Raw genomic sequence first — 12,542 nt, forward strand, 5'->3', positions numbered from 1 at the left:
CCTTTCAAGTGCAATGCATTCCATGTCGGAGGTGACAGGCACAAGACTCATCGCAGTTTAAGGTTCTTGACGAAGAGAACCGGAGGCTTAGCAAGTTCCAAACCAGCAGCATCGCGATATCGAATCCGAAGTTTTGTCAAGCCAAGACGACAGCCAATCCCGACTGGAAGAGGCGCGCGCACGAGGGCAGAGTGGGGAGACGACCACGAGACATCTGTGATTGACCTTGCAATCCCTGCTTCGTGATCAGATCCCCCTCCCCCCAAACAAGCTTACAACGACCTCTCGGCATCGCATTTCCAGCTTACGACAACTTGGTTTTGTCTTGCTCAGCCTCGACCCAAACTCTTCGGTATCCTTCGGTTTTCTATGACGGTCCGTAGTTAACAACCTGGAAAAGAAGGAAACCTGTCACGGGCGGTTGTACCCGTCTAGTCTGACTGACAGATGGGCCCTGACGCCTCGGAGATACCACCCGCAAGCTCCTTGGAGGGCTTCATAGAGGCTGAACGAAGTATTACATCTATGGATACTATACCGCCATTGCCAATGGGCGTCGAACCAAAAGTCCCAAAGCGCGTTGGCGCCTCTATATTCCTGGCGAGCTGCAGCTTTTCGTCCCTTGCCATTGACCACCGTTTGGCGTGCGGCAAATCTTGCTTGTTCTCGCTGCTTCCTGCCCCCTGTTTCCTGCTTCCATACTTCCTCATATGTATGCTACCACTGCGATAATCATGTGCAGTAGCTGAAGTTCCCCCGCCCGGGTTCTTGCAGGGCGCAGATCCGGGGTTTTTTGGTTGGCGGGCGGCCTGGATGGATGGAGAAGCGTATTGTGCATATTTGTTAGTCCAGTAGGGACGAACTCCCTCCGTGTCATAAAGTTACCCATCTTACACCGTGCAGCAGATACCGACCGCGAAGCTGACAGGAGGACGGAGTCCGTGACAGTGATTAAGGTACCCATCCAACCCACCCGTCCATCCATCCATCCAGGGCCATGCGATAACGGCGTCGTGGAGTTGCGCTGCCCTTCTGCGCCCAGCCAAGACCTGCTACGCCTCCCGCGATCCTCGTTTCCAACACTGGCATCGCGACATCGCAGCATTGCGCCACTCGCCCATATCGGCGTTAACGACAACTCAGCGATGACAAACCACCACCGTCCAAACCGCCGCTTCGAAACCCGGACTGGGACAGTGATCGGCCACGGACGCCGCCAACCGTCGCGGACTTGGCTGATGTTCTGCGCCTACCACCCACCGCCAACTGACGGAGAGAGTTGGGTCGGGTGGTGGTGATTCGCCCGCTGGACGGAGAAGAAAATGCGGAGAAGCGCGAACCAACAAAAAGCTTCCGTCCTTTTCGGGGATAGCGTTGAAAGCGGGGATGTCAAGGTCCACGGGCCTTGGAGTGATTACATAACATATTTCGGCCGGTCCCCTGGGGAAGGGGGGAGATTGTCACGTCACCCCACAACTCATCAGTCGAAACAGAGTCGACAAGCCGACGGCCGTCTCCGAGGTTCTTGGGTCCGAGGCATTAATCTGTGGATACAGTTACCTGGCAAAGTAACCATGCTGTCGGCCACGTGAAGGATCTATCTGCGAATCGCAAATTTGTGGCAATGTTGGGACGGACGATGACCGATGCAAGTTGTGCAAATCAACCATTTCTTGATACCGAGCACTATTATCAACTCGCGCCTCCTTGATTATGTGCTGCAAAAACAAAACCATACTCGCCCGACGCCGCTTCAGAAACAGAGCCTCCCTTCTCGGACTCTTTATGTTTTTTCTAATCCATGTTCGAGGCAATAAAGGTATTGAACGGTTCAGTTGGGGTTTTTGGCGGTCCAGTCTAGACAACTTCCTCAACCATCTTGCCTGACTTGAGTCCTCCCGGAACAAAAACCTTGCCTGCCGGGCCGCTGAGCATCTCCTCGGGTACAGAGACAAAGCTACCCTTCTTCGAATTGACCCAACGGACGAAGGCAACGTCAGGCTTCTGGGGCTCGTTGCTGGGCGAATCGTCGCCGGCAGCGCCGCCCTTGCCCTTGGTCTTGGGAGCCTGCTTCTTCAGAAGCTTGTTGATGGTTTCCATCTGTGCAAATGATTAGCCCCTTCTCAATTTCCAGAATAGCAGCGCGTGAAACTCACCTTGACTTCTTCATTGCGCTTCTCAGACAGATTGCGACGACGACGGGCCATTTCCGCCCTTCTCATGGAGAGCTCCTCTGCCGTGAAGACCTTCTTTGCTTGGACCTCTGTAGTGTTGTTAGCCTCTGTCCCCGCAGTGAGATTGGGAAAAAAGTAGCCGTGATCTTACCGTCTGAAAGCTTCATGTACTGTTGAGGCTCATCCTCAAACCGAGCGCGCTGTCTTCTCGTCATCTTTGACAAGTCAGGTGTTCCTTCGCGGCTGCCAAGATCACTGTCGTCCTCGCCCTCGGCATCCGGACCCCGAGTCTCGTCGGCGACTTCGATTTCTTCCTCCTCGCCTTCGGCATCCTCCTCTTCACCCTCTGCGTCCTCTTCCTCACCCTCGGCGTCTTCTTCATCTTCCTCCTCGTCGTCGTCATCGTCGCCAGCGCCTCCAACATCGATGCTCATATCCATGGTGTTATCAGGATCGCTGACTTCAATCTCACTCAACTCGTCCTCATCGTCGTCGTCATCATCCTGCACAACTCTCGCTGCTGTCGGCCGCCTAGGCGTGACCTTGCCAGCTTTGGGCAGCTGAATCTTGATAGTCGAAGCAGCAGGTGTGTCCATGTCAACATCACCTTCGGCATCCTCCTCGCCCTCAGCATCGACATCCATGTCGTCGTCGTCACCATCTGCGTCCTCGTCGTTGGGATCATCCATTTCCTCGTCCTCTTCCTCTTCCTCCTCGTCGCTGTCAGATTCGACAACGTAGCTCTTCTTGGGACCACGGTTGCGCCTCCCAGCGACAATTTCGCTGCCTCCAACGGAGATGCTGTTTCCCGTCGAGTTCCTTCCCCTGCTGGTTGCCTCGCGCAGCTTGTTGGATGGCACTTTGACGGTGAGGTTGAGGTGCTCGCTGCCGGGCGATGACGGGGGGCCACGGGAGACGCCCGAGGTGCGGCCCTCTGAGCGGCGGGCGCGAGTAGACATGTTGCTGGTTCGTTCGCTGTCGGCCCAGTCAACGAGTGCTTCAGAAGCCTTCTTGGCCGCCGAGCGGCGTGGTCGGGAAGCCATTGTGTGAGATTGAGGGTTGGAAATCGCGCTTGCGAGATGCTTGGCACCGGTGAAGGCGTGAGAGGCGGTTTATCCCGCGCGTGGAGTTGCGTGCCGGTGAAGTGTTTGAGAGTGGAAAGGTTGGGGTATGCAAGGTGGTGTTTGCGTGTTTTTGGGACGGCCGGTTGGGGGCGTTTTGTCAAGATTGGGAACGTGGGAGGTTGAAATAAGGTAAGCTCGGGGGGCGTAGGGCCAGACAAGGAAGCGTTAAAGGTGAGGTGGCACTGCTGCTAGGAATCCGATCCCCTAGATACGGGGGATGAGGTAAGGCACGTATGTCGCAGGCCGAGATGCAAGCAAGGCGCGACTTGCGGTAAGTTTACGCCCTTTTTTCCTTTCTTCCTCTCAAGTCGCCCACGTGCGGGCGCTTCTTCCTTTTGTTTTTTCTGGCTTTCTCGGATCTCGACCCGACGGCTACTTTTCAACCCTTCTGGACGAACCAAACAGCGCAAAGCACCAATCGAGTTATCTTCTTCTTTCAGAAGTATTGGTCTCCCAAACACATGCCATTTGTTTGCTTCACTTGAGCTGACAAACTTGCCCCGGAGCGATCGTGATATGTGTTTCAAGAATGACGATGATGCGAAATATAGCAGCGAAGAAAAAGACCCAGAGATAGGTAAATTGTATGAAGGCAGATAAAGATTGCACTTACCGACTCACACCCTTCCAGGGATAGATAGGTGATAGACGACGGCTAGCCGCAGCAGAAAAAGACGCGCAGCGGCAAGTGGGATAATCCAATTGCCTTTTCTCCTTGGTGGCCTATCGCTTCAAGCTGGACCCCAAGCACGACAAGGCAAGGTACAGAGCAGTAGCACTGGTCAAGTGGCTGTGGCCAAGCCAAAGCTGGGCGGAAAACAGGACCCCTGAACTGAGACTTTTTGGCGATTGGATCTCGAGTCACCCTTCTCGCGTCGCTATTTCTCTCCAACGCCTCAGAAATGTCTTGCGCGCTCCGGTCTAGCGAGTCCACTCCCTAGGATTCCCTCTGCGGCGTACTGTGAGCCCAAAGTGGTCTCACCTTTTGACTGGACCCTGGCTAAGACGATGGGTGCTGGTCCTGTCGGTCGGTCGTGTCGGTGAAGCAGATGCGTCGAGATCGTCGGTGACGGCAGAGCGAGCAAATCGGGTGAGACCTTGAAGGCAGGTAGGTTCCCGATGGATACAGGACGAACGCGAATGAGGAGGACGCGTGATTGAACGAATAGATGAGACGGTATCGATGAGATGCTGCTGCAATACCCTAAGCTCGAGGCATGAAAATGCGCTTTTGCAACCAGGCTCACCTTGAGTTCAGCGCGAGGCAAGCTTCATTCTACAGGCGCTGAAGTCCGCTGCCACTTGCCGGAAGTTGAAAACGGAGCCCCGTGATGGGTGGGCACCATGGGCACCGTGCATGGCCAGGCCCCACCTGCCGTCGCCCCAATTGCTGCACCTGAACGGTGGGAAGGCCGTAATGGACTTTGGTGACCCGTAACGAACGCGCACCCCTGTTGCCAGCCTTTCCGTTTCGACCGGTTCCCCAGCCGAGGCATGTGGTCATAGGTGCCGAACGCCGATATTGGTTCCCGCCTCCGATTATCTCAATTCAACTTGCGCCAACGGTCTTATTGTAATTATTCAATCTGATCGCCGCTTTTAAGGACGCAGATATGAGCGACTCAGACGATAGCAACAGCTCGTCAGGCATCCCAGCCTGGCAGCGCGAACAACAACAAGACAGCGAACCGAAACTCGATGCTGAACCGGCATCGCAAGAAACAACAGAAGAGACCCCGGCCGAGGAGAAGCTCGATATTGCCCGTCGTTTCTTACAAGATGACGAGATCAAGAACGAGCCCAGAGAAAAAAAGGAGGAGTTTCTTACCAGCAAGGGATTGACTTCAACCGAAATAGAGGAGCTGTTGGGAAGCAATTCGGCAGCACCACCGGCGCAAGACGTATGCGTACCCAAGTCTCTCTTTCAACCCTCACTCTAACTAACAGAAACACCAGACCGCGGAGTCAGAACCCGTACCAGCCGAGCCCGCGACAGTACCAACACCAGGGCCACACTCAACAACACCCCAAGAACCCCAACCCACCACCGAAATCTCCCTCCCGCGAAACGACAACCCTCCCGTCGTCACATACCCCGAGTTCCTCACAAAGCCGACCCGCCCACCACCTCTCATAACCGCCAACGGCATCTTCAACACCCTTTATGTCTTCGCCGGCATCTCCACCCTCGTCTACGGCACGAGCAAGTTCCTGGTCGCGCCCATGGTCGAGAACCTGAACGAAGCCCGCACAGAGCTCCACGACGCGACCTCCCAAAAGCTCTCCGCCATAATCGAGAAGCTCGAAAGCACAGTCTCGGAAATCCCGCCGCCCACCAAGACCGCCGCCGCCGAGACCCAAAAAGACGACGTCGCGAGCGAGATCGACGACCCCTCCGAGATGTTCCACCGCGACATCGGCACGCAGACCTCGAACCCCCCGACGCCCGGTCCCTGGGGCACCACCGCCGGCGGTAGCGGGGCGTCGTTGTCCGGCGCCAAGGGCTCCTCGACCACCGCGGGCGCGAAGCTGTCGAACATCAGCGGGCACGCCAAGACGCTCAGGGACGGCTGCGTCGCCGAGGCCGAGGACCTGGCCCACCTCAAGTCGGAGATGGACCTGCTCAAGGACGACCTCATGCAGATGGCGTACCCGGCGCCCAAGGACTTCACGGGCGGGCTGTACGGATACCGGTCCAACGAGCCGGACGACGAGATCAAGAAGGCCAAGGACAACATCAGGCGCGTCAAGGGGGTCTTGCTTAGCACGAGGAACTTCCCTACTACAGTCAGGTAGCCATTGTTCAGTATTTCGTAAAAAAGGTCATTGCGTCTTTGTGTCTGATAGCATCCAAGGCACAACATTATGTACGTCGATAAGGGATATGGGTGCGTCTGCGCGGAGGCGGACGGATGACTAGCATGAAGAATTCCGAGAGACTAGGTGCTAAGGGCCCTTTCTATAATACTAGATATTCGTCTTGCTCCTCTCGTCGTCTCTGGGATCATGTATCGATGCACAAAAGGCGTAATAACCGGTGCTCAACTCTCCTATATTGAGCACCTGTCTTTGGCCATCAACCCGCATAACTAAGATATCATAGTTGCGCAACTGTCAATTTTTTGGTTGAACTATCTCCTGAGCTCACTACAGATGCTATTTGGTTGTCTCAGTTTGCAACATCTGATACAGTATTCGTACATTTTCATCCTTGTCTCCAATTGGGCGGACTGTAGTATGAAAAGTCGTGACATCGCTTGTCGATCAGAACTTTTACCGTTCCCCAGATAGACCATGTCAGGTGTTTCTGCTCTTCTCTCTCTCTTCTTGACTCGTCATTGGAGTACCGTGAGGAACTCTCAACATCTCCCATACGCGCGGCCAAGGCCCAACGTAGATGTGCTCGAAGTTACGATTCTCCGCCACTTGCTGCCTTTTGTACCATTCCGTGGTAGGCGTGAAGGAGTACGTGAGCACCGAATGGCTCGAGCCTTTCCTGGTCTGCTTGACCCACTTGAAGAGCAGGTTCTCGCACCGGCTTTTATGAATCGGCCTGGGGCTCCGAGGCGGGTGGAAGATGATTTTACTGTCGAGATCATCCTCGTCGGCGAACAGATCGTCGGCGAGGTCAATGGACATGTTGTCCGGGGAGCTGGTGCTCGGGGTAACGTGAGTCGGAAGTATCACCGGACGGAAACCTTTGGCCAGTAGCTCGGTGTCTGACACCGGGACATTTTCCAACGGTTTCTTTACCATAGCCTCCAGGGCTTCCATAGTGGCATCGAACGGCAAGGTTTCTGCTGTTGGAAGAAACCCTCCCAGCCAGACACGGTTGAGGGGAAGTTTGGCGTTTTTCTCTTGGCCGTGGTCCTCCACGAACTCAATCAATTGCTGTTGAGCTTCGTTAAGTTGTGAAAGGAGAATCTCGCGTTCGCCCGCGAATCGATCACTGGTCGCACAATCCCATATGATAAGCTCTGTCGATTCCCACGGCCTTTCATGCGGATGTTCCGGTCGATAGACTGCAGCCCACGGACGACGCCCCTGCCATTTGTTTTCGGAGGCCACATAGCCCTGGGGAGTATAGAAGAACGCGAAGTAACAGTTATATATATGAGGTGCGTTGCCTCTTGGTATGTTGTCCGGTATGTGTGGGGGGTTGTATCGGGCAAAGAACGGCCATGTAAACCTCAGCCATTGTTGATATGTGGCCATTTCTCTGCGAAAGTCCCCCATAGCGTCGGCCGTTGCTTCGATATCTCTGTAGTAAGAGACTGGATTTGCAAAGAGCGAGGGAAATATGACAGGGTTTGTGTTGGCTATAGTCCTAGCAAGAGGAAACAGAAAGTCTCTGATTTGAATAGCACTTGTGCCAACCAGTTTCTTGGTTCCGCCAGGCAAAACCATGTCAGCGGTCTTGGGGCCTCCATCCGCCGTCTCTGGTTTTGAGCCGAAGTCGATCTCTGCGGCATGGTCGCGTTCTGTTCCAGGCGTATAGCGCGGAAGGTCTTCATACTTGATCGTTTGACGGATCTCGGTGCTACCCTCTGTCCCTAGAACGCTGAACTTGCGGAACTGGTCGAGTCGAGTCTGCGTCCAACAGCCGAACCAATTGACCAAACTTTGCTCGTCATTCGCATCAATGCATGCGTCGGCATAGATGATGGGGGCAAGCTGTTCATCAGGCAGCAAGCAATCCATGAATGACATTTGCATGCTATCCACAGTGGCCGACGTATCGAAACGGGTCATACAATCCACCTGACTGAGCTTCTCCTTTCGTGCTTCGTCTTCATTGCCGCCTCTAGCTAGCAATCTCTTACGTTGATCGGCTTTGTCGATAGCGAGATCCCGGAGAAATTGAGAAAGACCAGCTGCGGCTACAATTTTCGGGCTGGCGGGCTTCCGCTGCATCCGTTTATACCAGTTGAGAAGTTGAAAAGCACGAAGCGGTTCAGCTATAAGGAAACTCGGAGTAAGAAGGACCGCGTTGCCATGCGGGAATAGCCTTGTCAGCTCGAATGAGCCTGGCGTGGCCGTATCGTGAAAGGAACGGATGGAAGGGAAAAGCGGATGCTTCTGGAGTGACTCGCCGATGCACCAGAATAACCAAGCAGAGCTGTTCTTCGACGAGAGCAATCTCAGCAACTCGGGAAATTGCCTCAGAGATTCAGTGGATGTCTCGTGAACAATGATGACGCCAGTCTCCACGATTTTGGGGTTGGTAAAGGCCCTCCAGTCACCAGCTGTTTTGGTCGAAAAGACCTTACAATGTGGATTTTGGAGATGTAGCCACTCGCTGATAGCGTCGAGCAATTGCTTTCGAGATGGAGGAAACGCCAGATAGAAGTTGTGCCGCGTGTCCTTGAGGCCGGGTGGCATAAGACTGTGGTAATCGATGCGTAGCAAATCTTGGAATATTGGGCCACGTCCGTCTGCGAGCTTTGACGCTGTTGCTTTACGTTCCGGCAGAGGTTTGGTGGCAACGGGACTTGGCTTGTATATGACGTACTTCAGGGTTGCAAGTGACGGACTTGAAGCGTCCACTTCGGTGAAGACGCTTTTCCAGGCTTCACAGGCCCCGGCATAGATGATGATTGAAAATTCATCATGAAAGTAGGCGGCGCCAAAGGACCCAAGCAGGAGTCGTCCAGCGGCACATTCCATGGCGTACTCATCCGTTGAAGACTTTGCTTTCAGACTGCCGTGACATAGAACACGTTCAACAACGGCATCCCGTTGCTTAGCGAAGGTTGGGCCATGACAATTCCTGGCGAAATGCAAGACCGTTTGATTGATGAAATGGGAGTGCCACTGCTCGGACTCGTTTTTCACACTCTCGAATGTCACCTCGACGGCCTTGCTTCCACCCATAACAATACTCATGTCGACATTTCGCCCGACAGCCTTGTGTTGATATTGTTGGATTGACAATTTGCGAAGAATAGGCTGCGGCTTTCGAATATCATCGTTTTCTCGAGAGCTTGGAGGTGGCGTAGGAGCTCTTGGTCTCTGCCAACGATCTTGACTTTGGTCGTCCACATCCATGGCTTCCGGCTCTTCGACAAAGGGATCATCGAACACGAATTGAACAGATTTCCTCTTCTTTGGCAATGGCCGTTGGAGTGTCGAACCGGTTCCCTCGGGAGCTGCGACGCTGGAGTTGCTGGCTGACCTCGTTGTCAGGGTGTCTATTGAATGCTTTAACACCGACCGAGGCCCCGGAGTCGCACTGGTGCTCCCGGCGAGGGGGAGACCCTTCCCAGGAGAGTCCGCAACTGGAGAGGCGGTTGCGGGAGAACCAGCCGCGGGCGAGCCGGTGGCAGGAGGACAGTGCGTGGAGGAAGCAGTTGCGGGAGGGCCGCTACTGATGCTGAACAGCGTGGTCGGAAGAGTGGCAGGCGCTTGATCAGCTTTGTCCCGGCCCTGCAATTCAGCCTTCCTTTTCAGACGGTGATTCGAGAAGGTGCGCGGAGTTTGGGAGGTGTCTGCCGCGTTATCATTCAATCGAGCACGGGTTCGGATAGGTTTGCCGCTGGTGAAGACGTTGCCCGTAGATTTGACCATCGTCCTCGCGCCCGTTTGGGTCTTCTTCGCTGTTCGAGTAGGTCGGGAGAATTTCGAAGCGAGAGTCGTCCGGGTTGTGTTTGGCTTGTTGGCGGGTTTCACGACCGTAGGCCTCCTTGCAGTACCTTGATACCCGGTCGAGGTGGATGCAGCCGATTTAGGTTGCAGGCGTGGCGGTACCGCTAAAGCAGGCGATTTTGATTTGGTCGGTGACTTGGACTTTTCTCCCGACGAGGCCCGTTTGCGAGGCTGAGCGGTCTTCCCCGCGGTCGATTGCCCGAGCGGCTGCTTGGGCTGATCCTCAATGGATGGGATTGCATCAATCTGCCGTCCGGTGGGTTTCGGTGGCGGCAATATGTCGTTGAAATCATCCTGAGCAACTTCCTCGTCGCTGGAGTAGTACTCCTCCTTAGACTCCCCTTCCCAGAGAGAAAGTTCTAGGCCGCGCCGTTTGCGCTCGAAGTTGCGCTCCCGGTGTCGTTTGCGACGTTCCTCGGCACGCTTTTCAACGAACTCCTGCCAGGCTGCGACGTTGAAAATTTCCTCTTCGCCTCGGGCTATTTTCTGTTGCTTGGCCCTCCATTCTTCCAACAGCTCACCCGACACGTTCTCCTCTGGCTCCCACGTAGCTTCCTCAAGGGGATACCCAGTCCATTCGACCAGGTAAAAGTTCCGTCCATCATCGAATGTCTCATAATGTATGGTTTCCACGGACCACTCCTCGTCCGAGTCGTGTTGGGAAGCTAGCGAAGAGTTGATAGATAATTCGTCATCCTCCTTTTGGCCGGGATCATGTCGCGGAGGCGGAGGGGAGGAGCCCTCGCTGACGAATAAGCCCGGAGTTCCCATGACAGTCTCAAAGCCCAAAAGTCATGGCATTATTGGGGTATCATGCCCGCCGCTCCGGTCCTTGCACTTGGCTGAGTTTGGACCACAGCGCGTGATAATGGTGTCAGGGCTGGAGGCACGCTGTTTGAAGAATGAGAGACAGTCTGTGATCTCCCAGGCAGATACACAAGTGCCGTCGAGCAAGAGACGTCTAATCAAATGTTAGCCGAATAACTTTACGAGTGTGGAAGGAAAATACCAATGAGACGATGTTCTGGTTGGGAGGCGAGCTTTTTGGACCTGTATGATACTGACGCGGGTGCGTCAAGCGATGCTTGGTTGGTGAGATAAAATCAATCGACAACGTAAATCAAGATGTAAGGGATTCCGTGACTGGTGTCCAAGGTAAAATAGTTTATTGTAGCGGGACTGAAGATGTAGACAGCCGGTGAATGGTAACGGCAGGTGAGGCAGGAACGACTCGTCGGGATCCAGCGAATGGTGGTCTGTGCGCCCCATCGCGGGACGGGCAGTTGAAAAAGGGAAGGGGCACCGCTACCATGCCATATGGATTCAACTCTTTCAAGACCAGACAAACAGCGCGAAATTTTGGGTCACTGGCTGCTCCCGCGAATGTCATCATTGACCGACTGAGATACATTCAGCCATTTCTAGCTGATGATCATGTCTATGATCATGTCTTTCATCCGGCTTTTAGGTGTCTTCAGGTACACAATCTACCTTCTGAGGTTCCATTCGAGCTTGCTGCGCATCATGATGCGGAAGAGAGTGTTTCTCGCCATCCGCCAGTCTTCGTCCTAACCGATATTCAAAGCGAAGGAATCCAGACAGAAGAAGCTAAGGTACCTGCTTATCTGAATTTCCGGATAGATGTGGTTTCACGCGTCTTTACTGGATCTAAGGTAGTTATTCGTTGATGAACAGCACGCACTTACTGGGGATAAGCTACGGCTTGGAGGTTAGGGATAACGTGCCCGGAGATGCCGGCCAGATGCTGCAGACATACTTCGCCCACCTATCTTGATGGAAGACGTCAGATTATGAGTTTAGAGTACTTTACCACGCGTCCAGTGGTTCATGGCGAGGTCCCAATCAGGCAGGAACTCAGGTTGGACCACGGGTTCGGGACACGTGACGCTCGATGTGAAACGCGACACTCCCGGATACCGACGGCGGAATCCCGTCCACTAGAGACTTGCTCAGCTCACGTCAGTTCCCAAGACAGCCACGACAGACCACATAGGGAGAAACCACAAGTGACGCAGTGGTGGTTGGTGCATGTCGTGTGGTGGTGTGGCACGGCGGCTCGCAGTACATCCGGAACGTGGAGCATCCCCAGTCAACCTTGCGGTTGGCATGGAATCCGAGAGGACGAATGGAAGGCATTGCGGTGAGAAAGTGCCTTCTGTTACCGTAAAGCTGCTTCGCAGCAGAACAACAATTGCTGGGTCCTGCGCAGCCCGCAAGTTACTGATCCATAGATCTCCCATTTGCAGTTCCATGCCGGATATTTAGCACCCCACCTCTGTCCAGGGAGTTCTGTTCATGTATGAATGATGCTAATAACATCTACTGCAATGCTTTAACCACGCGATATAGGTACCTACCTAGGTAAATAAACATTGTTTTGTCGTATTCTCCGCTGGTTCTGAACAAGCCATTCGGGGAATGATACCTCCTACTGCTTTTATCTCGCATACAGAGAATGCGTCCAGTGTGTTTGTACTCTCTCAAACTGCTAGAATGACTACCTAGATACCTATTCAGGCATTTTTAGAAGTACTCAGCTACCTACTCACTTTTGTACCCAAGTCACTTCCATCCCTGA

At 54.0% G+C, this 12,542-nt stretch overlaps 3 protein-coding genes across 3 annotated transcripts; 1 reads left to right on the forward strand and 2 right to left on the reverse strand.

The window, feature by feature from the left end:
• Positions 1-1,857: 1,857 nt before the first annotated feature.
• Positions 1,858-3,217, reverse strand: CkaCkLH20_04028 (uncharacterized protein; the record flags this gene model as incomplete). The annotated part of the gene is made up of 3 exons (XM_038886747.1): positions 1,858-2,100; positions 2,157-2,263; positions 2,326-3,217. 3 exons carry the CDS (start codon positions 3,215-3,217, stop codon positions 1,858-1,860), a joined length of 1,242 nt encoding a protein of 413 aa, XP_038747997.1.
• Positions 3,218-4,911: 1,694 nt separating this feature from the next.
• CkaCkLH20_04029 (peroxin 14 17) lies at positions 4,912-6,094 on the forward strand (the record flags this gene model as incomplete). Its single annotated transcript, XM_038886748.1, has 2 exons — positions 4,912-5,199; positions 5,255-6,094. The coding sequence occupies 2 exons, from the start codon at positions 4,912-4,914 to the stop codon at positions 6,092-6,094; spliced, it is 1,128 nt and encodes a 375-aa protein (XP_038747998.1).
• Positions 6,095-6,595: 501 nt separating this feature from the next.
• CkaCkLH20_04030 (chromo domain-containing protein) lies at positions 6,596-10,714 on the reverse strand (the record flags this gene model as incomplete). Its single annotated transcript, XM_038886749.1, has 1 exon — positions 6,596-10,714. One exon carries the CDS (start codon positions 10,712-10,714, stop codon positions 6,596-6,598), a length of 4,119 nt encoding a protein of 1,372 aa, XP_038747999.1.
• Between the last annotated feature and the right edge of the window lie 1,828 nt (positions 10,715-12,542).

Source organism: Colletotrichum karsti (assembly GCF_011947395.1).
Source record: "Colletotrichum karsti strain CkLH20 chromosome Unknown Scaffold10, whole genome shotgun sequence".
NCBI classification, from domain to species: Eukaryota; Fungi; Ascomycota; class Sordariomycetes; order Glomerellales; family Glomerellaceae; genus Colletotrichum; species Colletotrichum karsti.